Source organism: Equus quagga, chromosome 19 (genome assembly GCF_021613505.1).
Source record: "Equus quagga isolate Etosha38 chromosome 19, UCLA_HA_Equagga_1.0, whole genome shotgun sequence".
NCBI classification, from domain to species: domain Eukaryota; kingdom Metazoa; phylum Chordata; class Mammalia; order Perissodactyla; family Equidae; genus Equus; species Equus quagga.
The window spans coordinates 3,792,816-3,818,861 of record NC_060285.1 but is presented as its reverse complement, the minus strand read 5'-3'; the positions used below and the strand labels follow the sequence as shown (position 1 = coordinate 3,818,861).

The following is a 26,046-nucleotide window of genomic DNA, read 5'->3' as shown; positions in this document are numbered from 1 at the left end:
GGGTCCCAGGGCTGAGGAGGCCTGAGAGCAGCCTCGAGTCAGGGAGTTTGCTGGGTTTGTGTTTCGGAAGAGAGGAACGGCCACCTGGGCAGGCTCGGAAGATACCTGGCACAGCAGTTGTCCCTTTGTGCTCCTGTCCCTTTGGAGATAAAAGGAGGGGACGGTGGGAGGGACACCGGACTGGGACTCCGAGGGCCGGTGCAGTGCTTGGGTTCCTGTGCATGCGTGTTGTGGGCCGAGCTCCGGGTTTCTGAGGATGGCACTAGTGAGGATGGTCACTTTGAGTGGCGCACAGGTGGTGGAGTAGCAGGTGGGAGCTGCTGTGCTGACTGTCCCATATCTGCACGCATGGGGAGGTGCTGTGTAGACTGTGCCACCTCCACGCTTGGGAGGTGCTGCTCACGTTATACCATGTACACACATCGCTGGTGCTGTTTTCCATGCAGGGTTTTCAGGATTGGAGAGGATCTCATCTTGCTTTCTCCATCTCGGGTAAATTGGCTGTGGACCTGGGCGCAGGTGGCCCGGCCGCAGCACCCCGGTGGAGGAGGATGATGAATGAAGCTGCTGCCCTTAGGGAGTGTGTGGAGGGAGGGAGAGCGGGCCAGATGGGATGGTGGAGAGAGTAGAGGCTGTGGGACACGGGGGGGGGGGGGGGGGGGCCTCACCCCGCTGGGGGTCAGGGAGGGCCACTGGAGGAGTGAAAGAAGGGGGCACTGCAGCCCATTTGGCAGGAAATGGGGTTTAGCCCGAGGAGGAGTGGGGAGGGGCAGCCAGGCCGGGTGAGGCCTCAGGCCACTGTCCCGCCCTCCCTGGGACCGGCTGGGGTTGGCATGGGGGCCTGCGAGGTCAGCTTATTGAAGGTCAGCTCCTGTCCACGGCTCCTGGAGACCCAGCCAGCATGTGCCTGCTCCTCTGCTGGGGCTGGGACTGGGCTCTGGGCCATGTTGGGGTGCCCCCTGGCTGGGCACCCTAAAAGCCCTTGTCTGCCTGCTGGGCAGCTGGGACCTCACGGAGAGGGCCCTGTGTCTCCCCCCGTCCTGTTGGGGGAGAGCTAAGGAAGTGAGTGGAGCCAGCCAGGGGCTCGGGGAGTGGGGCCTGCACTGCGAGGGGGCCGCCCTCATCCCCGGGTGGCCCTTCCTGGGAGTGAGGCTCACCCGCCCTGCTGTGGTCCTGCTGCCTCCCTGCTCGCCCTCGACCCCTGCACTGGGTGCCCCCTTCCTTGGGGCCTTGCTGTGCCACACCCATGTCCCTCCTGCTTTCTGGGTTGAGGTTGTAGGCTTGCTAGTTCCCACGCGACAGCCACAGGCAGCTGTGGGGGTGATGCTGGCCTGGAGGTGCATTCTCTTCTCTGGTTGCCGAGCTCTGGGTTGAGTGCAATTGTTTGTGGGGTCACAGCTACCCTGGGCAGCTGCCTGGGGACCACCGTCTGGGCAGCGTCTGTGCAGAGGGAGAATCCATGCTGCACAGCTGGGGTGAGCCTGGCCTGACCGGTGAGGGCTGCTGTGGCCTCAGTCCTTCCCACAGCCCGAGGGGTCGGGGGGCCGAGGGCCCCGGCAGCTCAGAGGGCCCCTGGGATGGCAGAGATAGGAAGATGCATGTCAGCATTTGCCTCTGGCAGTGGAGTTTGGCATTTAAAACTCTGAAGCACCTTGAGTAGTTAGAAAAACACACAGACCTTCAAGATCACAAAACTGAGACTCTCACTCTTAGAAGAACCGGGTTGTAACTAACGCCACGGGGCTGCCACAGTGTCTACACACGGCACTTGTCTCTTGTGCCCCTGGCCGCTGCTGAGAAGTTGGGGGCGGGGAGTGCCTCATCTCACACATGCTTCCTCCAAGAAGTGGGGCTGAGGCTCCTGCATGTCGGGGAGGGGGGAGGGCCCAGCTGTCCCAGGTGACACTGCCCGCTGGCTCAGGCCAGTCGTGCTGTGCACTCCTTCAAGACCCCTCTGCGGTGTCCTTGGGGTCCTGTACTGGCTTCAGCGCCCAGGCTTGGTGTCCAGGGGCCGCTTTCTGAAGCCCCTTTCCTGTTCCACCCAGACAGGAGTGTCAGGGATGAGACAGGCGGGCTGGACGGGAGGCCACTCTGATTGAGCATGTGACCCGTGCTCCCTGCTGCATGGGGGAGGGGGTAAGCAATGGCATGCCACCAGGCCTTCCACTGTCCTGTCGTATTGGGTGAGCCTGTCGTAGGCATGCTGAGCACATCCTGGATCAGGAGGAAAAGGGATATTTTTTTTTAACAGCCACGGCTTAAGAATGCAGGGCGATGTGTGAGTCACGTCAGAGGTATTCCATCGGAAAGTTACATGGGGTGTAAGCATCTAAGTGTGTGTGGGGGGTGGTAGGGACGGGGCGGGGCAGGCTAGCAGCAGGGCTAAAGCTGCTGACCACGAGAAGAATCGAAAGGAGTGAAATGTACTGGTGGTCTTCCTTGTCCCTGGAGCCCAGAAGGATGTGTGATGTTTGGTGGTAAGGAAGTGAAAGATGAGTTAACCGCCAGAAAGCCCTGTGCATCGAGGGGCGGGGCTGCAGGCCGGCTGGGAGTGAGGCCGGGAGGAGGGCGGGGCAGGGGGGCCATCCTGCTCCTGCTGCTCCCTGTCTGGACAGCCTGTGTCCAAGGGTCACGCCCCTGTGCCAGCCGAGGGGCCCAGGCGGTGGCCTGAGGAGGGCAGGGTCAGGAGGGCAGGCATCCGTGGGCTCCACCTGGGCTGCTCAAGTGTCGCGTTCTAGCCGGACATCTAGAATTGGGACTCTCAGGGTGGGCCGGCCCTGGGAGATCAGCCCCAGCATCCCCCATCTGCTGCCAGGATGGAGCGGCTGCCCAGTGGGGAGGGAGGGAGTCGGGGGGAGGAGCAGGCCTGGGAAACCCCATGACTGCCCAGTGTCATCAGCCCGTCTGACAGGTGAGGAGCATGAGGGTGGCCGGGCAGGCAGCAGGCAGCGTGGAGAAGGGAGGTGGCAGGCCTCCTGGAGGTTGAGGTGTGCTCCGTGTTTGTGAGAGGACTGTGCTGTGTGCTGATGTCTGCGGGGTGGGCCAGGCCGTGTGGAGACAAGGAAAGGGGAGACATGGCCACCCACCAGTCACTTTCTAAGCTCTGAAAAGCCCCGCACCTGATCCTTCACAGTCACATAGTTGCCTGCTGCATTTGGAGAACTGGCTGTCTTAAAAAGATGAGCCCTGGATGTCGGGGGAGGGGAGGCGAGCCCTGGATGTCAGGGGCCCCACCTCACGTGGCCCAAGGGTGGACAGCATGGTGGGAGGCTGGGCTGACTGGGGGACACGGGGAGGGCTGCCTGAGGATGCCCCAGGGAGAGGAGAAGCTGGTGGTTGCCAGTATCTGAACACCTGCTGGGGGCCAGGGGATGTATGTGGGTGGCTGCCACCTCCACAACCACCCCGGAAGGGGCCACATTGTCCCCACTTTGCAGATGAGTAAGTGGGGTGTCAGAGAAGTCCTGGTAAGTGGTTGAAGAAGCTCTGCTGCCTGCAGGGCCCGTGCCCTCTTCCGTGTCCCACCTGCCCACTCCTTTTGAGTTGATTTAAGTGTTTTAAAAGATTGAAGCTGTCTTCTCTGTTACCCATTCATGGGCCTCTTGTGGACCCTTAACTCTTCTCGCCTGGCCCACCGCTCAGGTTTCCGGGTGACCCACCCTCTCCATGTGTCTGCCCAAGGGCCCGCCACGTTCTGTGTGGACCACAGCTCCAGTCCCGCGGCCCTCTCAGAGAGGCTGTCCTGTCAACATCCCTTCTGTGGTTGCAAATTGTCAGATTGCTCCCTGACCCCCTTAAACAGCCCCCACGGCCTCCCCACCACCTGGCTCAAGACTTGTGTGGGGATGGGTCTCCTGCACAGACCGTGAGCTCCTTGAGCCTGGGCCTGCAAGTCGAGGTGATTCCAAAGGCCACCGTCACCCCCTGCTGTCGGCTGGGTGGCTGAGCCACCGGCAGTCCGAGGGGCCTTGGCACATCTGTGCCACCCTTTGTGGCCTGAACAGGCCTCGGGCCCTCGGTTCCTCCCTGAGGTGGGAGGGGCTGAGCCGGGAGTCTGACATGTGCAGCTCTGGGGGCCCATGGACTGTCCCCACTCTGAGCCCTGGGGAGGCCTGTCCATGTCCTGTCTGCTGTCTCTGTGTCCTCCAGGAGCTACAGGACACCTCTTCCGATGGAGAGCTGAGACATTGCTGGGGGTGGCTAGGGGACTCCTGAACCCCCAGGCTGGGCGGGTCAGGAGCGCCTGCCTGAGGAGAGCTGGCCGTCTGGCTGTGTCTGTGACCCAGGCCTGGAGTCGCCGCTGTGTTTGCCTGGTTGGTGGCTGTCTGCTGCTTGCTTGTGACCAGCCTGGCTTGTGTGGCTTGGCGGGGCCGGGAGGGGAGGAACCCAGGGCTTGGGGCCAAGTGCATGCGGACTGCATGGGAGAGAGGCCGTGGCCTGGGGGGAGAGGAGGCTGGAGAGGTTGGGAGGGAGAGCGGGCAGCATCTGTCTGAGGACAGCTGAGGATGACGAGGTTTCTAGTTTAGAAAAACAGCTGGAGAACGCAGGGGCTAGAACAGGAGCTAGGTGCCCAGGGCTGACGGCCCCGAGGCAGGTAACTGCATCTATAGGCTGGGTCCTGCCTCGTCTTTCAGGGCCGGGGCCCAGTGGGGGTGACTGTGGAATCCTCTTTATTTTACATTTTCTGATCCGGGACCTAAAAAAATTAACTTTGCTGCTACATCAGAAATGGACTGTGATTTGGACCCCACGTTTACCAAATGTAAACAAGGCCCATGCTGCCAGAGTGGCTGCTGACACCCCAGGGTACATCTCCAGAAAGGCCTGTGTCCGCCCCCCTGCACTCTACAGTCAGCCATGGCCATGGAGGGATGGGAAGGGTCCGGTGGCATCGACGGGACATCGGGCCATTCCCTGTGACCACAGGCTTCACGAGGTGGGCAGGACCGTCTCACTCATCCCCACGTCCCCAGCTCTTGGCCGAGGGCGTCAGGGCGTGTTTGAGGGGAGCCCATTCATGCCTGTCACCCTGAGTCCAAACCCCAACCCCCCAGGCTGCCCGTGGTCTGAGGCCCACCTCCACTTCCCCCAGCCGGCTGACTTTGTTGGCAGATCAGTCTCCTTTTAAGCTAGGCAAGTGTGTATTCTTTAATAATTGACTACTTAATTGCATGATTAAAAATAAAGTGAGTTGTTTGCACTGAGTCATAGCGAGAAAGCTCAGCCACGGCCTCCAGCAGACTCGGTCATTCACAACTGGGGATGGGTTGGGTTCGGTTCCTCTCCCGAGTGTTTTCATGGTTCAGATTGGGTCAGACCGAGGAGTAACCACGTCCTTCCACACCTGCGGGAGACCCCCGTTCAAGGCTGGGTTTCCATCCCAAGAGTCTTTGACTTCTGCGGCTCACGTTTCTGGGGTCCAGCCCTGCGATGGGCTCTTCCACACTCTCTGGTGTCAAGCAGATTTCTCAGCCAGGACCTGAACCCCTTGCGTCCAGGACACGGCTTGTGGCGCGGAGGGAACTGCTGGCTCCCCGCTCACCGCCGGCTCTTCTGCCGATGGAGGCGGCCATGCGGGGTGCAGTTTAAAAGTCTTGGCGATAAAAAGAGCCTATTATGACCTATTTATAAAGTATTTCAGAATCACTTACATGAGTATTTTGTCCTAAATTCTGTATAATTAGAAGATATAAACCCTACTCTGTGATTATTTCTGCACACCAACATAACCTAAATTAGAACTCTCTCCATGCAGTTTTTTTTTTTGAAAAACCATTTTAACAAAACCATAAAAGGAATTGATTTTATCCACACCCTTCTCAAATGCTGGAAAATAATGATTTTGCTGCAGGAACACGGAAGCCTTGTTGACTGTTTGATCCAAGACCCTTTATCTCTATCGATAGCAGAAGGTAAATCTTACAGAAACCTTTGGGAAGTCCTCATGAGGTCTGACCTCGAGGCTGCTGAACCGTGGCTGCCTTCCCGCCTGCCCAGCGCTGTCTCCCCTGAACCTCAGTTTGAGCCAGAAGCTTGCCAGCAGGTGTCCTGGTTGTGGGCAGTCTTAACGTGCAGGTGGATGGGGAAGAGTGCTTTGATGCCCCTGTCCATTTAGCAGATGTTCGAGGGCCTCTTAGCTGCGGGCCCTGCCTCGGGCGGAGGGCAGGTGGATGGATCCCAGCAGCGCCTCCTTTGAGCGGTGCCTTTAGCGGGGGTGGCAGGTGTGGACCAGCGACGCCTTAAGCGGCTCAGTTTCCGTAGCGGCATATGTTGGGTTAGAGGAGACGTTCAAGAGGGAAGACCTGTGGGCTGAATCTTTTTCTCTCTCTCGTGATGTTTTTGGACTTTAGGTGCCTAAAATCTGGTAAGTCATTCTCCTTGGGTCATGCATGGTATGCTGCCGTCATTGCTCGTGCAGGGCCCTCTTGTCTATTTAGTTATTTTCGGTGTAATAGGCACCCTTGAGCTCCCCTCTGAGGAGGAAGCCAGGCCCTTGACGATAACCACCATCTACCCACGTGCTCTCCAGCCTCCTCCCCCCGATCTCCAGCTCCCTGTTCTTGATGTCGCTGTTCTTGGTTCCTTGTGTCCTTGGGTCTGCCTTTCTTGGGCCGGCACCACGCTATCTTGTTGCTGCTGCATCCTTCACAGGGCCTCTCATCTGCCCGGGCAGGTCCCTCCTCCCTGCCCCTCTTTTGTGGTTGGATTTGAAGGACTGGTAGAAGTGGTCTGGGCAGACTGGGCAGGCTGGGAGGTGGAGAGATGATGAGGAGCATTCTAGGCCAGGGCAGGTGTGGGAGCACACAGGGGTGGGGGCCAGGTGTGTTCTGTGGTGTGTGGGGCACAGGGGAGAGGCCGGCAGTGGCCAGGGGAGGGCTGGGCTGAAGGAAGCTCCTGGCCCTGTTTAAGGTCCTTGACACAGGAAGGGATGGCCTCCGTGGGTGGTGAGGGATCTCGGGGGGCAGTAAGCCTAGAGGGCAGGCCTTTCCAGAAGTTCAGGTGTAGAAATGGCCCTGGTGGGGGGTGGGGCCTGGGAGGAGGTCGGCTGGAGATGGAGGCTGGGGCCACCCCGGTCTTGGGCAAGGGGCTTCTCCCGGGCAACGAAGGGGAAGGTTGGAGCCCCCGCCGCCGACTGAGGGTGTGAGGGTAGCACTGGAGTCCGGGGCTGGGAGGGGGCCGCCATGAGGCACAGCCGCAGGGGAAGCGGGCTCCATGCCCCTCCTAGTGTGGGGCGCGAAGACCAGGCCCGGAAAAATGAGCCTTTCAGCCCAGAGATGCTGGGCAGGTGTTCCGTGGGCAGCTGGGGGAAGGCAGGTGCAGAGTGGGCCGGGGCAGGCTCAGAAGCTGACCAAAGAGAGACTGAGTAACACAAGACTGTGGGAGAACGTGCCTCAGCAGCTCTCCTCGCCTCAGGTTTCCAGAACGATCCGAGAGGTGATTTGGGGGACATTGGCCATCAGGACAGGCTTTTCATGTGGTTGCCATGGCGTGGGTCCTGGGCTGTGATTCTGCCTTTAATGAGGGTTTCCCCACCTTGGGAACCCTCATCTTGTAGCCCATGGGGCCAGCTGGGGCTTCCTGTGCTTCTGGAAAAGTGAGGCGATGCCCCGGAAGTTCTGGGCCAAGAAGAGGTGCTGGGGTCCCCCAGTGGAGACCCCTGAGTGGAAAATGGGCTCCCGTCAGGCAGCTCACCCCTCGCCAGGGTCGGCCCGGGCACAGCCGTGGGGGCCCATCTTCCTGCCCCGACACCCCAGCACAAGCTTCCCTGGCAGTCACCAGGGGAGCAGCTCGTCTGGCCAAACCACCCCCATCATGGCGGGTCCCCTGTGCCTGTTGGGGGGCCGAGATGCGAATGTGCAGAGAGCCCCTGAGCCCGGGCTGCACAAGCAGGTGTCACCTCGTCTGACGGAGGTGAGGGAGGGTGGCTGACTTGTCCACGGCCAGGAGCTGAGCCGAGTCCTCCGGGTCCCCGGCCTCACATCCATCACCCTTTTTCTCCCCCCTCACGGGCTCGCCCAGGGCGCTGAGGAGGTGGGCGCCGGGGGAAGGAGTGGGGGCTGGCTGGGGGCCTCACAGCCCATGGAAATGAGCCTAAGCCTGAGTAAAATTGAGCCTGCTGTCCTGGTGGGGGGCCGGACACACACACGTGCACACCCCCCCCCCACCCCGTGCTGAAGTGTTGACCCAGTGTGCCAGATGGGTCGATGTCGTCGAAGGTGGACACTGTTGGAATCATTTGTGCCCAGGTCCGGTACTCAGGGAGGTCAGGGGGCCACGTAACCGTAGCTTCCTCTGCCCCTTCTCCCTGGACCGGCTGGGGGACATGGAGTGCCAGGCCCAGCTCTCTGAGGAGAGGCCCAGGCTTGGAGTCCCAGCTGCTTAAACCGCATTGATGAGGCGAGAGCTGTCAGTTTCCACGTGTGTGAGTGTGGTTGGGATCACCGTGGTCAGGCCATCCCTGCAGAGTCACAGGCAGAGCACCTGGGTGAGAACTGGGATGTGTCACCTCCCGTGTGGGTGCAGCCGGAGCCCCCTGGGCACCTGGGGGTGTTGTGTGCTGGGCAGCGGCTTCGGATGGTCTTTCTCTCTTCTGTTGGAATTTTGTTTCCTTTTTGGGTTTGGAGATTAGGCCCCAAAAGCAGTGTTGTTTGTCGTCGTGGGGCCTTTCCATTGTCCCTGAGACCTCCTCGTTTCAGAACTGTGATGGCCACAGCGTTGACTCAGCTGCCTTCTCCAGGTCGGCCTGGAAGCCACCCTTGCCGGTTTTGCCAACCCGTTCGTCTGGTTAGGCCAGGTTTCCACGCCTGCTTTCGATGAGTCCTGCCCTCCCCTGGGAATCCACTGCCAGACCTTTGCACCCCTTGGCGGAGGATGGGGAGGGCTGACAGGCTCCGGCAGGAGAGCAGAGCGGAGATGGTTCCTTCGATGCTGGCGGCCGGGCCAGAGCGGCCCTGAGGCCTCGCCGAGTGCGGGTCTTGGAGCGGGCTTAAAAGACCAGCGCTCGCTCGACAGTGGCGTTGGTCCTGGCAGAAAGCCTGCTGCAGGCAAGGAAATGCTGAAGAGAGTTTGTTCCTCTTTGCTGTTGGGTTTTCCTAGAGAGAAAACGGTCTGAGGCCCCCTTCGTGTGGGGATCAGACGATGCGGTGAGTGGGGTCTTCCTTCGGTTGGGGGGCCTCGGCTGAGCTATCTCCCTCATGTTCCAGGCGATCTCCTGGCAGGCTGTTAATTAGGACAAGTGCAGCTTTCCATGCAGGTTGCTATTCCACGGGCAAGCCTATGTGACATGTAGGTTTTATCCACTGTGTGCTGGCGCACCTTGCCGTTGGGATGCCGTAGAAGGTGGCGTGTTCTCATCCATTGCATTTTAGTCCATGAAGGGGTTGGCAGTGGTGGCCTTGTCTTGGTCAAACTAGGATGGAAATTCTTGGGACACGTTTGGGTCTCTTCTGCCCTGGTGAGTGGAGTCCAGGAATATGGCTGTCGGAGGAAGGAAGGGGGTTGTCATCTCGCACGCTGGCTTTCGTTGCCTGAGGATTCTGATGTGGAAGGTACGGAACATTGTCTACAACGCATCCTGACGGTACCCTTTCAGGAGCTCCCTCCGCTACTTCCTAAGAGATGAAATGCCGGTTGTTGGGCTGATGTGCTGACGCTGGATTCTGGCTGCTCGGCTGCATTTGTTGGGGTCTGGCTGGCCGAGTTGGGGGGACTGCCTGGGGGCGGGGGCCTGTTCAGGAGGCTGCACCTACTGTGGGGTGGGAGACCCTGTGGTCAGACCGGGGTACATCACAGCCGCCAGCTCCTTTGAGGGGCAGGTGCACCTGATGTCGAAACAGGGCTGCTGCTGAGAGCCAGTCCTCTGGAGAGGAGGGCCCAGCAGGCCCTTGTGCGGCCGGGCACCCTCGTCAGCTGTGCTGGCCATGCCGGTCGGAGCTGGAAGAGGAGGAGCAAGTGGGGCTGGAGATGCGAGCGCAGGGAGGCGGTCCCGGGAAGGGCGATGCCAGAGACAGCAGTTCAGCCCAGTTCAGAGGGCCGGGGCACGAGCTCAGCCGGGGGCACCTGCAGTGCCCACAGCCCATGCTTTGCAGCCTCTGGGGGGAGGTGGGGGTGCTGGGCAGGTTGGGGTCCCGGGGGACCGTCTGTCACAGGAGCAGACTGCGATGCAGGGTCAGGTCGGAACGTCCCCAGGCTCTGAGAGGATTCCCGAGCACACAGGAAGTGGAGTTTTGGAACCTGTGTCGACAGATGGGGGCCGAGGGTGAGAGATTTCTGCTGGGAGCCGCCTGGGGCCGGGGCGCTAGGGCCTGTGCGTGTTAGTAGCCGCGTTGTTAATTCTGTAATACGGGGACGGCCCCAGGCTTTTCAAACCCTGAGCCATTATTTTCATAGTGTGCTTTTGGATATTATTTTTTTAAGAAGTGACATCACCCAGCGCCATAACCTGCACTTAACCTGTTGGCTCAGTTCTCTGGAATGAGCTCCTCAGTTCTCTGTGGAAGACGGGGGTGGGAACATTTCCACAAGTCAGCCCCGTAAAGCGTCACAGCCACGCAGGCCGCTGGATTCTGCCGCGAAGCAGACACGTCTTGTTTTTTAATTACGCGTGTTGGAAGGTGACGTCCCGAGGCTCTCCCTGCGTGGGGACCTCCTCCTGAGCGGTTTGGGAGAACCCGGGCATCTTGCTGCCAGTGCCGCCTTCTCTGCAGAACTGCCGATAAAGTGGATGATTGCCAATCTAATCTCACCTGAAAGGCACCGGGAAGCTGGCTCTTTACAAAACGATTTGTCAAAGGGTCTGTGGAGAGGGGAGTCCTTTAGTCATAAGATTATTCTTCCAGAAGAATCTGTTGTGGAAACTGACTGTTTCATGCCTTGACTTCTTGAGGCTGGTGACACCTGCCCTCTCCTGAGAATGCTACCACCAGCTTGTAACCGCGTCCCGCAGGTGTCACCTGGGTGCTGTCACCCTCCTCCTGTTCTCCAAGCAGCGGGATGTCAGGCCGCTGTCGAGGGTCTCCCCCAAGTGCAGGATGGCCTTGTCCGCCCAGCACGGAGGGGCTCGCTCTAGGCTTGCTTCGGCAGAGGGGCCCTTTGTAGCGCAGGTCCTGGGGCGTGGGGGTGTGGGGCTGCAGGCACGGGGCGCTCAGGCTGTGTCTCTGGTTCCCCTTCTTTCTTCTGATATTTCCTTCCCGTCGTCTCTCCCTCGGCGTCACCTGTGTCTATTCATTCTCAGGCAGGCTGTCCCCCGGGATGGCAGCACCTGTTGGCTCCAGGCTGACGCGGTCCCGTTGTGCCTGCTGAGTTGCAGTCTCCACTGTGCAGAGTGTGTGATTCACGGCCCCTCACAGTGGGAGAGGGGGTAATTCCCCACAGAAGTTGGGAGAAGGGCTACTGGGTGGTGAGCAAGGTGCTGTGCACACCAGGTTGCAGAGAGGCACAGTGGGCGTGGAGAAGGCAGCGATGCAAGGTGGTGTGTGTCCATGCACATAACAAGTGTGTGAGCCCGTGTGCCCCAGGGCTGGGGTGTTCACAGATGGAGAGGTTCCTGTGAACCTGGGAGTCAGGGAGGGCTTCCTGGAGGAGGAAACTTCTGTGGCCCCGGAAGGGTGCCTAAGACCCAGAGTCAGGGAAGGTGGATGGAGGGCGTAGATGGGTCGGGTTGGGAAATGATGATGTGCTTGGGAGGCGGTTGTGATGCTAAAGCTGACTGGGACTGCGAGGAGGAGGAGGAAGTGTGCACTTGAGGGGCTCCTCCTCTGGCCTGACCCCCAAGGGGTGAGGTCAAGGTGGAGAAGGAGAGAGGATGCCCTTCTGCAATGTGGGGTGTGCAGGTTTGGTGTGGCCCTGGTTTTGAGGCCTACGGTGACTGGGCCGGCACCAGAGGCCATGTAGCTGCTGGTTAGGAGCAGGCTGCTGCCCCTCCCTTGCTGCGTGGCTCTCCCTGCCTCAGTTTCCTTACCTGTAAAGTGGGGGTGATGGCACTCGGCCTCTCCTAGAGGTGTGATGTCAAGTTAGCCAGCAGAGGACCCCTCAGCCCTCAGTCTGCGTGCGTGAGCCTTGCTGCCCTCCGCTGGCGTTCCTCTTGCACATGCAGTGGACACGGGTCAGGGCAGCGCGCAGGCCCTCAGCTGGCTTGGCGCCCCCGCCTCCTATTGGCCATACCCTCTCCAGTCCCATCACCCACGTCCCTCGCCCGGACCCCTGGGGACCCTTGGGCTTGTCCCCTTCTACCGCTCCCTTCCATCCCCTGCCCAACAGAGGCCCTGCCAGGCGTGCTGCGTGTGTGTGCGTGAGAGCCCTGAGCTGCTACCCCTGGGTGCCGGGTGCTGGGCGCACGGGTCAGTGAGGTTCGGGGGTGTGGTGGAGACAGGCCAGTCCTGCTCTCCACCTGCTGTCCACCTGCTGCATACCCAAGGCCAGCTCTGTGCCCTCACCTGGCGTCTTAGGGCGTGCATGTGGACACAGCTCCCCACTGGGGCGTAGCTACAGCTGCCCGAGGCCTGGGCCGGGGTCAAGGGGAGCCGTAGGCTGACTGGGGTGCCCTCAGGGCACAGTGTCCAAGCCTGTCCCTGCACCCCTTCCCCGAATCACGGGGGTAGCCGGCGGCTCTCAGACTCTCTGGTTTCGGAACCCCCTTTATAGTTGTGAGTTACTGAGGTCACCAGAGAGGTTTATGTGGGTTGTATCTGTCCATCTTTACTGTGTTAGAAAGTAAAACAAAGAAATTTAAAGGTATTTATTAACTTAGCAAAAACTGTAAACCGATTACATGTTAACATAAATGTCATATTTATATCTGAAAATATCATTATCACCCCCCAGAAGGAAATTAGTGAAGGGGCGCTGGTGGTTTTGCCAGCCTCGATGGGTCTGATTTAATTGGAGACAGCTGGGTTCTCGGCTTCTGTGTGGCTCTGCCGCCACGTCCAGCCCTGGGGCCGCCCAGGAGCAGGGCTGGGAAAGCACAGCACGGCTCAGGGTTGCAGTTACGTCGTTGTGGCCTCCTGGGTCCCCTGAACGGGTTCTGGGGACCCCGAGGGTTCTGGACCGCACTCAGAGAACTGCTGGTTTACCATCAGGAGAGATTTCCCTGCACTAGTGAATGAAGGTTCTCATTCTCATTTTTCTGTTTTATTAAAACCTTCTTGTTTCTTTTATTTTAAAAATTTAATTTTAAAACTTTGTTTGCTGTGGAATAGTCTACACATTGAGGATTCAATATTCAAAACGGGTTGAAGCTTATGCTGGCTCCCTCCACAGAGATATGATATGAACAGACTGGTGGTTACCAGAAAGGAAGGGGGCGGGGGGAGGGTGAAAGAGTAAAGGTCACATGAGTATGGTGACAGATGGCAACTAGACTATTGGTGGTGAGCACGATGCAGTCCGTCTATACAGAAGTTGAAATATAATGATGTACACTTGAAACTCATATGTTATAAACCAATGTGACCTCAATAAAAAAAGGGTGTTCGGGGCCCGCCCCGAGGCCTGGTGGTTAAGTTTGGCATGCTCTGTTTCAGTGGCCTGGGTTCATGGGTTTGGATCCTGGGCGTGGGCCGTGTACACCACTCCTCAGCCGTGTTCTGGCGGCATCCCACATACAAAATAGAGGAAGACTGGCACAGATGTTAGCTCAGGGCTAATCTTCTTCAAGCAAAAAAAGAGGAAGATTGGCAGTAGATGGTAGCTCAGGGCGAATCTTCCTCAGCAAAAAAAAAAGGGGGGGTGTTGAAGCTTATGAGGGCCTCCTCCTTTCCCCTCCCTCCTGTCTTTCTGGTATGCAAATAGCAGCTCACACTGGTGTGGGCCTTGCTCCTGGCAGGTAGCAGTGTGCAGCGACAGCGAGCTCTCTGGCAGGACGTGGGGGTCTTCACTCCCTGTTCAGGTTGTAGGGTCTGCTTTATGTGGCTCTCCCCATGGGTGGACATGACAGTGCATCCAGCCCTTTTTTGCTGTCACAAAAACAACACTGGGATGAGACGGCCTTGCCTGTCCGTGATTTTGCAAGTGTGAGAGGGGGAGATTCCTGGAAAGGAAATCGTCGTTTTACTGGATGTTGCAAGGTTGCCCTCCGCTCCGTTCTCCAAGTAGGGGGACCTCTTCTCCCTGTGCTCACACCCACAAACTGTCTGCCAGTCTGTCAGGGCAAATGGTTTCTGTGTCCTTTTAATTTGTATTTTTCTCTTTATAAGTGAAAGTGAATCATATTTTTATGTGTTTAAGAACTGTTTTTCTTTTTCTGTGAACTGTCTTTTCTATTTTGCCCATTTTTCTACTGAGCTGTTTATCGTTGTTGGACAAATTAATTCTCTTTAATGTATGTTGCAAGTATTTTTTCTTAGGTTGTCATTTATCTTTGACTGCGTATGGAGGTTTTCCAGAAACTCTTTTTTTGAGGAAGCTTAGCCCTGAGCTAACTACTGCCAATTCTCCTCTTTTTGCTGAGGAAGACTGGCCCTGAGCTAACATCCATGCCCATCTTCCTCTGCTTTATACATGGGACGCCTACCACAGCATGGCGTGCCAAGCGGTGCCATGTCCGCACCCGGGATCCGAACCGGCAAACCCTGGGCTTCCGAGAAGCGGAACATGCGCACTTAACTGCTGTGCCACTGGGCCGTAACCTGCCTTCTCTTGGATTGTGTGTCATGTCTTGCTTGGAAGGCCCTATCCAGCCCCCAGGCTCTGAACACCCATGGCCCCCTGCACTGCTTTGTTGCTTTCCTTATTTCACATTCAAATCTCTGGTCCATTTTGAATTTATTTTGGGAAGGTGTGAGGTGTGGCTCCATCATTTTCTTTTCCTCATAGCTACCTGATATCCCCACCTCATTTGTTGAATAATGTGCCCCTCCCTCTCCGATTTAAAATGCCAGTTTGAGGGGCCGGCCCTGTGGCCTAGTGGTTAAGTTCACATGCTCCGCTTCGGCAGCCCGGGTTCGGTTCCCTGGCGCAGACCTACACCAGTCGGCAGCAGCTGTACTGTGGCAGTGACCCACGTATAAGACAGAGGAAGAATGGCACAGATGTCGGCTCAGGAAGAATCTTTGACTCAGCAAAAAAAAAAAAAAAAGCCAATTTGATCCCAGTTGGCTCTGGATCTATTTCTGTACATTCTGGTTTGTTCTCTGGCTCTGCCGTCTGCTCATACACTAGCATCACGCTTGCGAAATGACTGTGGCTGCATCATGTTTGTTTCTGTGACGGGGCTGCTCTCCCTCGATCACTCTTACTTTTCAGAATTTTCCCGGCTATTCAGCTTATTCATTTTTCCTTATAAATCTTAGACTCAGCTTGTCTTACTCCCTCGAAAGGCTTTTTTTTAAGGGGAATCACATTAGATTTATAGATTACTTTAGAGAGGATTGTGGACATTGTCCTTCCTCCCCTTTCTCTGTCTGTCTGCATATATATAGTAAAATATACACAACATAATGTGTATAAATAATATACCCATAAATATGTGGCAGAATATACGTATCATAAAACTTACCATTTAGCCATTTTTAAGTGCACAGTTCCGTGGCATTGACCACACTCACATTGTTGTGCGACCATCGCCACCACGCATCTCCGGAAGTTTGTCACCTTCCCAGATGAAACTCTGTCCCCCTTCAACACTAACGCCTCCTTCCCCTCCCCCAGCCCCTGGCGCCCGCCGTGCTCCTTTCTATCTATGAATTTGACTCCTCTAGGGCCCTCATGCGAGTGGAAGCATCCAGGATTTGACCTTTCCTGTGTGGCTTATTTCACTCAGTGTGACGTCCTGAAGATTCATCCACGTAGTATCATCTTGCAGAATTTCCTTCCTTTTTTTTTTTCTTTTTTTTAAAGATTGGCCCTGAGCTAACATCTGTTACCCATGTTTTTTTTTCTCCTTCTTCTCCGTAAAGCCCCCCAGTACATAGTTTTATGTTCTAGTTGTGGTCCTTCTAGTCCTGCTGTGTGGGATATCGCCTCAGCATGGCCTGATGAGTGGGGCTAGGTCGGTGCCCAGGATCTGACCCAGCAAACCCCGGCTCGCTGAAGCGGAGTGTGCGGGCTTAACCACTTGGCCACAGGGCCAGCCCCTCCTTCCTTTTTAGGGCTGAATAATATTCCATCGTCTGGGTAGACCACATTTTGCTTAGCCGTTCATCTCTGGATAGACACTTGGGCTTTTGGATGTGTACCCAGAGGTAGGATTCCTAGGGTAATCCTGCTTGATCTTTTGGGGACTCGCCATGCTGTTGTCCGCGGCCCCCGCGGCTGTGGTTTGCGCTCCCTGGCCGTGGGTGCTGGAAGTCAGGCCCAAGCGTTTGCTTGAGAATACAGTGAATCTGCAGCTGTGCTCCTGGCCGAGCCGGACCTCTGAGCCTGGCTCCCCTGGACCCCAGGCAGGCCCGAGAGCTGGTCTTGGTGGGTGGGCGGGGCCGCCTCATAACGGCATGACTTCCCTCTCTGACCCTCAGTTTCCTCCTGTCTTTAAAAAGAGGGGGGCACCCTAACAATAGCAGCGCATATTTATCCCGTCCTCACTAGATGCCAGGCGTGGAGGAGCCAGGCCTCACGCCCCCCTGGGCTGGTGTGTAAGGATTCGGGGAGGCAGGCATGGAAGCCTTGGCACGCACTGCTTCTCGCTGAAGCTCGAGCTCGGCTCTTAGTCATGTTGCTGTGGGTGGGGGAGGATTATCCTGGGCGCTCCCTGCCCTGCTCCTCCCATCGTGTGATCTGCCTGCTCGGGTCAGGCTGCCCTCCCTCCCTCCCCAGCCTGGCAGCGCCCCACGCAGTGACCCGGGGTAGGACCCCAGCACCTCGCCACAGCCTCATCTGCTCTCGCCCTGCCCCCCCATTTCCTTCTGGTTTGTTCTGGGGTCAGGAGACTGTCCATGCTACTTGCTTTTCCTGGAGTCCTTCCTCTGCAACCCCTGGGCCGGCTCCTTGCTGCCGTCAGCCCACAGTGTAGCCATCACTTCCTCCAGGCAGCTTTCCTGGCTGCCGCTGTCTGTCCCCCACTTACTAAGGCGCATTCTCCTCCCCCGGGGTTAGGGCAGCACCTCCTGCTCCAGGGGGCAGCTCGGCGCTCTGCCTCCTGGCACCGGACGCACCTGGCACTAGTAAGTGCTCATTAAACACCCCTGACTGCCTGGTGCCCCAGCATGCGTGAGGCTTTCCCTGCCCCCTCGCTCTTCTCTGTCCCTAATCCTGCTAGACAGTGGCTGCGCCCGTGACGGTCCCGAGCCCCAGAGCGTGTGCTATGGAGCGCTGACACACGCTCAGTCCGGCCAGCCAGGACACGCTTGTGTAACACGGAACCGTGCACCCACTGGAGCTGGGCAGTTACGTTACGTGGGCAGCCAGGGTAGGGAGGACTTTGAGGTTTGGGGTTTTGTTTTAGTCTGTTTTCTTTTTCACTGGACATCAGTTTCGCAGCAGAGGCATAAGTCAGGGCTGCTGGGCAGCCAGCCAGGCCCCTGCTGACCATCCTGCCCTGGGCTGCGTCCCTCTCTCGGCCAGCTGAGCAGGAAGCGTGGGTCCCACCGGCTCCTTGCTGGGTGTCGTGTGGCATGCCGCACTGGGCAGCCCCGAGTCGGGCCTGTAAATATCCTGGGCATCATCTGTGGGTGAGAGTCCTGGTGGGCCTGGCGGAGGGCGCCATGGCCTCAGCTGGGCCAAGTTAAAAAAATTAGAAATTGCCGGAAGGACAGGTTTGGCGCCCACAAAGGCCCTTTTCACCTGAGTGGCTTCTGGAGGCCACGTGGGTTTACTTTGGTGCGAAATTTACGCAGGGACCAGGACTCTCGTTAAAATGCTAAAACGTGCCGCACTCACCCATTCGTCCTCTGCCAGGCTGCCTGCCGGACTGGGGACACCGAGGTGGAGGACTGCATTGGATCCAGGTTACTGAGCAGGAGCGCTCCAGAGACATGGTGGGGGGAGCAGTGCACAGTCCTGCAGGATGGATTGGGGTGTTCCAGGCAGGAGACGAGGCTCCAGGCTGGCCCCTGGTTTCGTGAGGTCTTTTTCTCTGTGCCGTTTGTCACTGAGAAGCAAGAGGCACTGCCCTGTGACCTGAAAGCGGTCATGCTGCTGTTAGTGTGGACAGTGGCCCTCAGGGATGGGCAGTGTCTTCCCCCGGCAGCTCTTCAGAGCTGGCTGTCCTTCCAGCCAGCGTTTCTGCCTCCAGTGGGCTGGGGCTGGCAGGGGGAAGCCCCTGGCATATGGCCCACTGAGATCCTTCTGGCCTCTGGGAGCCTGGAGACTGCCCAGGCTGCCCTGGCTGCCGTGGATGGCACCTGGCCCCTATTCCTTTCCTTGAAAAGACTGGATGGTGGCGAGGCCCACACATGAGTGTGTGATGCTCGGGCCACTGTAGTGGGCCCTGGGCACTCGGTGAGGGCCCAGGTTCCTCTGGCTTGCCTGGTTCCCTGGTAGTGGGCCAGCAAGGCCTGGGACCTCTTTGAGAGTTCTTGTTCTGCCAGGCATTCGTCACTTTAGGATGAGGGACGGTGGACCGTGGCCCCCGGGTCAAACCCAGGCACAGATTTTGTAAACACGGAATGTTTTGTTGGCCCGCAGCCACACCCGTTTCTCGCTCCAGCAGCCTTGAGAGATTATGGCAGTGGCCACGGCCGAGCCCAGAATGTTGACAGCCTGCCTTTGCAGAACAAACGGGTTTGCCGGCCCTGTGCAGCGGCCGCTCCCTTCGCTCAGGCAGTCGCACGCAGCGTTTTAATGCTGACGCACATTTGGAGAACAGCCTCTTTTCAAACAGCTGTGAGCGGGCGCCCCTTTCTGCTTCCAGGAACTCGGGCCAGGGCGATGGCAGGAAGTCGAGGAATACCGGGAATCTGGAAGGTGTTTCCTACCAGCTGTCTCATTGGCTGGGTCTTCCCAAGTCCTGGTTGCTAAGAGTGATGGAGAGAGTTGAGAAAAGAATAACTTCCAGTAGAAATGAATTCTTGTGTGTGTTTCCCATTGGTTAGTGTATTTGCTTATACAACACTGAAGTTTTTGTCTACCTGGTCCTGAGCTTTAGGTTTTCCTGCTAGCTTTGTTTTGTTTAAATAAACATCTGTACAGCCACTCTGCCAGACTCCTCACCCAGTCTCCTAGGCAGAGGGCCTGTGAGCTGTCATACAGTGAGATGGATGTATTAACAGAGGCATGTGCTGGGGTGGACAGGGAGGCTGGGGCTCTCTGGGGTTGGGGCAGGGGCAGGCTCTAGAGTCCAGCGAGGTTGGTTTGTGTTCCTGCTGTGTCACTTCTCTCTTACCCTGTCCCCCTGCCACTGGCACCCAGTCAGGTTGGGGAGAGGTGACCCCACCCCTGATGCTTAGGTGCAACATTCCTTAGGCACGCCCCCCCTGCTTCCTGCCTGGCCCCCGTGGAACGTGGCTGTCTGGGTCCTGCTTCCCAGGGCTGTCTTTGGCCCCTTTGGTCCTCTCAGGGACTCTCATTTTACACTTTGACCTCTGCCCCCGAGCCATGCCAGGGAAGGAGGGGTGTGAGTGGTGCGTGGGGCACTGACTGAGCCCTCCTCCCTGCGTGGCTGCAACAGCTTGACACGGGGCATCGGGACAGTGGTGTATTGCAGCCAGCTCACACTGGCTTGCGGGAGCCAATTGGTAAGTGTTCAGGAATTTTGCGAGCTGGCTGTTAATAAAAATGAAGTTATATAAACTTAAAATTAGATAAATTGTATTGAAAACAAAGGTGTTAAATACTTGAAATTGCTCGTTTCTGAATTATTTCCCTGAATTTCATTGCTGGGTATGATCCAGAGGTGATTTGCTGCATCTGGATGGTAGGAATCCTGTGTGACGGTGGCTGCGAGTATCCCTTCCCCATGCGCCCTCACTCCCGGACGTCACTTTGGTGGCTTGAAAATGGCTGCAGTCGAGTAGTGACGCCGCGGAAATGGGTAAATGCTACAGATCAGGGCTTCATTCTCATTTTGTTGATTATCTAGACTTAAGAAAGGGATGGAGAAAATGCTGATATGCAGACGAAAGTTAAGCGCCTGTGACATCTGTAGCCATTCACTACGAGTGGCACAGAAAAACTGGGGAGATACTCTTCTTCTATAGAAAATGGTCAGATCCTTCAGCCAGGAAGCTTCTTGTGTTCTAGACGGACATGGTTCTGATCCGAGCCTTCCGTTTCCACCTTTGTTGTGTTTTGTTAATGTGAACAGAAACATCAACCCGCATCCATGTCGGTACCATGCTGTTCCTCAGTTGCAATCATGGTTGACTCTGGAGAGAGGGGTTCAGCACAAATGAGTGAAAGCATTCTGGGAGGGTCAGTTGCCCATATAGAGTTTACACTGAAGAGTGTTGCACGTTTTATCATTTGTAAGTGTGTGCTGCGCATCTTTATATCAGTGAAGTTGATAATAACTGTCTGACATACGTCCATGCAGAAGGGGTCCCCAGGGGTTTTGCCTCTGGGCCTTCGAGAGCTCTCTAGGCTGTGGGTGTGATTCCAGTCCGCAGAGGAGGGGCTGGTGGCTCAAACTGGACCCTCCCAGCTCTCTGCTGTTGTCCCTGCCTCACTATCCTGGGCCACCCTGGCCATCGACTGGATCACTGGCTGGCGTTAGCTCTCTGGGGTCTGCCCTCTGTCCTCCCGGCCCCATTGGGCAGCTTTCTTGTTACAGTGCAGAGAAACTCAGCTCATTGATGAGGGGGTTTGGGCCTGACTTTTGTAGGAACGAAAGCCCCTGGAGATGCTTCCCCAAGGGAGGAAATTCAGGTCTCCTGGAGAAGCTCCCCAGGTTGTGGAAGGCTTGGAGTTAAGTTTCCCCTAAGTGCTCGTGGATTTAGGGACTGTATGCTCCCACAGGGCTCGAGGGCAAAGTCCGTGGACGGCCCTTTGCTTTAAGGTCTCTGCCAGAGGAAACTTTACACAGCTGTGGCCGGCGACCCCCAGCAGGCTTGGGGCCCTGGCTTTGCTGGCACTCGGAGCCCTGTCGTCACGACCTGCCTTTGGGCCTCATTCCTTCATTTGCTGGAAGAGGGTCTGTGACACCCAGCCAGTGCCAGCCCTGCAGAGGTGCCTGCAGCCTGAACATCACCTAGCGAGCTGAGCCTGCCCCTGCCCTCAGGGGTGTGTTCTAACGGGGTGGGGCTGGCAGCACCGATCCTAAACCAGGGAGTTCGCCGGAAGTTCCAGGACTCCAAACCAAGCCAGATGATGAAATTTAAGGGGGGAGGAGGAGCCGGGATGGGAGCCATCCCCGAACCGGAAGTGCTGGGCCCCACGATCATAACAAATGTGGTGGCCAGAGGACCTCTGGGACTCGGCAGGGCTCGAGCCCAGTGTCGGGGAGGCAGGGGAGGCCCTGGAGGGGTCTCAGCGGGATGTGACAGGGTCTGGTTTCCTGCCACGTGGAGAAGAAGGGGCTCCGTGAGGTGCTGTGGCTGCCTGGGCTGGGCAGGCAGGAGGGTGGGGTGGGGGCGGGGAAGCACAGGTGTGGGGCCAGGTTGGAGGCAGGTGACTGTGCTGGCTCTAGGTGGCTGTGGAGTGAGGAATCGTGACTGAGGGCTCCTCCAAGGGTTGTGGCTTGAGCAGCTGGTGGACACAGACGCCATCGAGCGGGAGGAGGTGCTCAGACTCCCGCTGTGTGCACAGCTGGGCAGAGTCGAGCTCCCAGGGAGACGTCTAGCAGGCAGTGGACAAGCCCGAGCAGAGCTCTTGAGGAGGCAGCGCCAGTCTGGGTTGAGAGTCATCAGAACAGCCGGAAACGGATGCCAGGAGCATTTGGGGCCCCCGCTTACGGTGCCCAGCCCGGCAGAACCAATACGTGAATCCAGGGTGACGGAGGTGGCTCCTGGACAAGCCTCCAGTTTGGGGAAACCTGTGGGTCATCAGGTGTGAGCCAACATCCCGGGCCTGGCATGGGGCGGGGGGACAAGGTCAGCAGTCACACGTGCCTTCTGGGTTTCAGGTATCCAGACTGCTCCCAGAGTCTCCTTGGCTGGGGGTGAGCTGTGTGTGCGTTGAGGTCCTGGCGGTGCGGCTTGCAGGGGTGTAGGCCCTTAGGGTGTTGATTAGGACTGGCCCTTGGTCAATGCATCCTCTCTGGCCCTCCTGTTCCCCTACAAAGCCTTGGAATCCACAGCTGCCATCTCAGGCCACTCCAACCATGGGGTTTGGGGCCGTCTTCCCAGAGGACAGAGACCTGGCAGAGGGCCGTGTGGTCAACTGGGACCGGCGTGGGGTGGGGTGGAGGGAAGTACTGAGTTCTCGCTCCACATCTGTGACTCCTTAGGAATATGGTTTAGGATGAGGGTTGCTTCCTGTGGGAAAATGGACATTGTTTATCCTGGGGTCAGCGGGAGACCCACCAGATAACCAGGAGATGAGGCCAGGCCCCGGCTGAGCAGGTTGTCCCAATGCAGACGGGAACTCAGCCAGGGAGTGGCGTCCGCTGTGCGTCGAGGGAGAGTGGCTGGGACGTGGCGAGCGTCAGAGACAGGAACCACTTTTTAAAAAAAATCTTGGGCTGGGAAGGGAAATAAAGTCCTTTGTGGTTTCCAAGTTCAGTGTTCCCTAGACACTGCTGCCTTTGTGTGTCCAAAAGCCATTCAGTGGGTTTCCAGAGCAGCATGCTTTGTGTCCCAGGGCCAGCGCTGCTGGACTCAGTCCTGCATGCAGAGGGCGCGGAGCCTGGTGGGTGCTGCCCCAGGCCACGGCACCAGGGTGCCCTCGTGCCGTGCTGGTTCCTGTCTCGCCTGCTCTCTGCAGCGGATGGTTACAGGACCTCACAGGACACCCTGGCTCTGAGCAGGGGTCTGGAACAGCCACAGCCAGGGAGCATTTCCCAGCACATCTGCATCCACGTGGAGGTACAGAGAGGGTGTCCCGCTCAGAGCGGCTGCTCCACCTTGAGGCTGGACTGTGGGTGCACGTGGAGGGGCTGGTTCTGGGGAGGGCATCTGAGGAGGAGGTGGGCTTCCTCCCCAGGGGCCGTGGGGATGAAGGGTGGGCATGCAGGGAGTGGGGGGCTGGCTGGATAGAGGGAAGGCTAGATGGGGGCTGGGGTTGGGGGACACATGGTAGCAGCAACCAAACGGAAGGTGCAGATAAGACCCGTCGAGACGGCATCCGCTCGACGTTGGCTTTGTGAGGAAGCTTCGCTCTGTGTCACACTTGGTGTCTGAGGTCTGGCCCTCCTCTCTCTGTCCATGGACAGCTGTCCCTGTTGGTCCCACATCTCCATCTGAAAGTTGGGGGCTGTACTGGGTTGAACCGTGTACTTCCCAAATTCGTGTCCACCTGAGCCTGGGAATGTAACCCTACTTCGAAATAAGGACTTTCCAGATGTGATTGAGATGAGGTTGGACTGGGGTGGGTGGGGGCCACGCCTCAGCCCAGTGCAGGGGTACGACGTAGAGGGCTTCCCTCACAGCCTGGACCCGTCCCCGGTGGGGTGGTCAGGATGGTGTGGTGTCTGGTCCTGATCTGACAGCAGCATGAACCATGCATCCTTTGAGAGCCCATGGAGTCCGGGGGCGCAGGTGGTGGGGATGAGAGTGGGCCCCCTGGGAGCCCCTCGCGCAGTGGGCTGTGTGTTTGGACACCCTCGCCGCAGGCGGATGTGAATAGCTGCACAGGAGGAGCCGGGGTTGGGGTGAGCCGGCAGCTGGAAGATTGGGCCTCATTGGGAATGGAGTGCATGTGGGCCCAGTGCTGGGTGCTGTGGCCGGGGCATGACTTGCATTCTGATAGTGGTGGACTGGACACTCGGCGCTTTGTCCCCTTTCCCCGTGCAGCCACCTCATTTGCTTGCTGGAGCTTAATTGGGAAGAAAGGCGGCCCCAGACATGTGAGAATCCAGACGGCGAGAACCACCTAACCAGAGCCTTGTGGGGAGCGAAGAGCCGGCTGCGCGAGGCCCGTGCTTGACTGCTTTCCTCCGGTGGAGGCCGCCCCGGTGTCTTCTGCTCCAGGGTCACATGTCTCAGGGCCGGTTGGCCCGTCCCCTCCATCTCGCTTTGTCTGATGCTAGGTGACGAGGAATCCCTTGGGTGTTTTTGAAAATGAGAGGAATAGGTTTCACGTTACTGCATTTCACCTACTTAGTTTATTCCTGTTTATTTTTTAGTTCAAAAAGCAGTAGGACAGCGTTATAGGACACCTGGAGAAAGAAGTCTTACAAACCGCCCGCAAGCCTGCAGGCCTGGCAAAGGCCTGTGTGCCCTCTGTTCTGTTTAGACACTTGTGGACTGAAACACTGACATCGGGGCAGCAGCGTTTTGTAATTGCCTTTGTCACTCACAGGGACGGCGTCCCCGGTGAGTCCAGCGCGATGTCCTCAGGCCCCCTGTCCTGCCCTCTTTCAGGGGCGGCCGGGCGATTCCTGGTGCTGCTGTGGGAGCAGCACGTTCTCCACCTGTCGAATTTGCTCCAGGATGTATCTCAGGAGGCGGGGGCGCTGGCCGAGAGGGCGTCTGTGTTTTGGGTCCTGCTGCCTTCCGCCGCATCGGCTAGCTTGCGTCCTTTTCAGTGAAGCGGGAGGTTTTTGCACAACTGCTGGGTAAATTTCCTCTGTCTGGAGTCCCTCGCTCCTGGAGTTTGCTTGTCTGTCCCTAGGTCCTGTAAGTTTTACGGATTTATTTAAGCCTTCTTATAACAAAGATATTAATCCTTCATATACCACATTTGTACACATGTCTCCTGTTTCATTTTTTAACAAACAGAACTTTGTCCAGTGACTGTCAGACTGTTTTTTACTTTTTGGTTGTTTTTTCAGTCTCGTAACGTAGACAGTTACCGTCTCTCTAGGTTCTTGATAAGCACGAAGGTCTCTTTCCTTTTGCTTTTGTACTTTTTTTTTCAAGATTTTCTTTTTCTTTTTTTCCCTCCCCAAAGCCTCCTGGTACATAGCCGTATATTTTTAGTTGTGGATCCTTCTAGTTGTGGTATGTGGGATGCCGCCTCAGCATGGCCTGACGAGTGGTGCCATGTCCGCGCCCAGGATCTGAACCAGCAAAATCCTGGGCCACTGAAGTGGAGCGCGAGAACTTAACCACTCGGCCACGGGGCCGGCCCCATGCTTTATACTTTTTAAAGTTTATTCACCTTTTTGTCTGCCTGGAGTTCACAGCTCCCACACACAGATATTTTTCCAGAGGGCCACGCCCCCCCCCCCCCCCGCCCCCGCCGCCACCACAGCCTGTGCTCTCCTGGGCTGTCTGGGTTCCAGGCGGCATTGGGCTTTGGTTTTCCTGTGGTTTTTGCACCAAGGCCACACTGGGCCACCTTGCAGTGTTGCAGGTGAGCTTGGAGAAGCGCCTGTTCCTGGAGCACCCACAGCCCCTCGCTGATGCTCTGCATGCCTCAACTGTCCTCTAGACCAGAGTGAGTTCTGGTACATTCTGACCAGGGTCTTGGGAGCCCCCCCTGTTAGCACGTCTTGCTGTGAGCAGGGATGCTAAGGGGAGCAGAGGGCCCTCAGAGGGCGGGGCAGGCATATCAGGGCTGCAGTCAGCCACATCCCGGGCTGTGATTTGATGGTCCTCCACGCCTGCACGGTCTAAAACAGGAAGTGCTTCTCCCTGCCTCTGTGGTTCTCCGTGAAACATCCCAGCTGGGGTGGTCAGGGCCCAGTGGATGGATTCCATCCTGCTCTCCCCGCTTCCTGCCGCCTTTGCGTGGCAGTAATCCTCTTGTTTACTGGGTCCAGGCTGAGTGTCAGGCACGTGATGTGTGTCATCTGGAATTCTCAGGATGCTTTGGCCTCACTGGTACTCTTGGCATTCCAGAGGTGGAAGCAGAGGCCCAGAAACGTGGTAAATGGCAGACCAGGCTTGAGCCCAGGTGTATCCAGAGTCCCCACCCCCCTGCAGGCACTGGGGCCTCTTGCAGAAGCCAGGGGCTGAGGTTTGTGGGAGGTCCCTGACTCGCAGCCCTGCCCCAAGGAGCTGTGTGACCTGGTCTGGGGATGGGCCTGAGGTGGCTTCCCAGTGAGGTTGGCTGGATACGCAGAAGGGCTGCTCACACCCTACCCCCTGGGGCTTTGGGCTGTCGCCTTGGCTAAGTTGGGGCAGAGAAGTG

At 57.6% G+C, this 26,046-nt stretch overlaps 1 protein-coding gene across 3 annotated transcripts in view; it reads left to right on the top strand.

Moving 5' to 3' along the window:
- The window catches only part of GRAMD4 (GRAM domain containing 4), an 82,610-nt gene that overhangs the window by 8,772 nt on the left and 47,792 nt on the right, over positions 1-26,046 (top strand). The window contains exon 1 of one of the 3 annotated variants that reach the window (XM_046646270.1): positions 8,871-9,143. The exons of the other annotated variants lie outside the window; for them this stretch is intronic. Coding sequence (XP_046502226.1) covers positions 9,139-9,143 — 5 coding nt within the window. The 5' untranslated portion in view covers positions 8,871-9,138. Of the gene's footprint in view, positions 1-8,870; positions 9,144-26,046 lie in introns of those variants that run through there. 3 annotated transcript variants of the gene reach the window in all.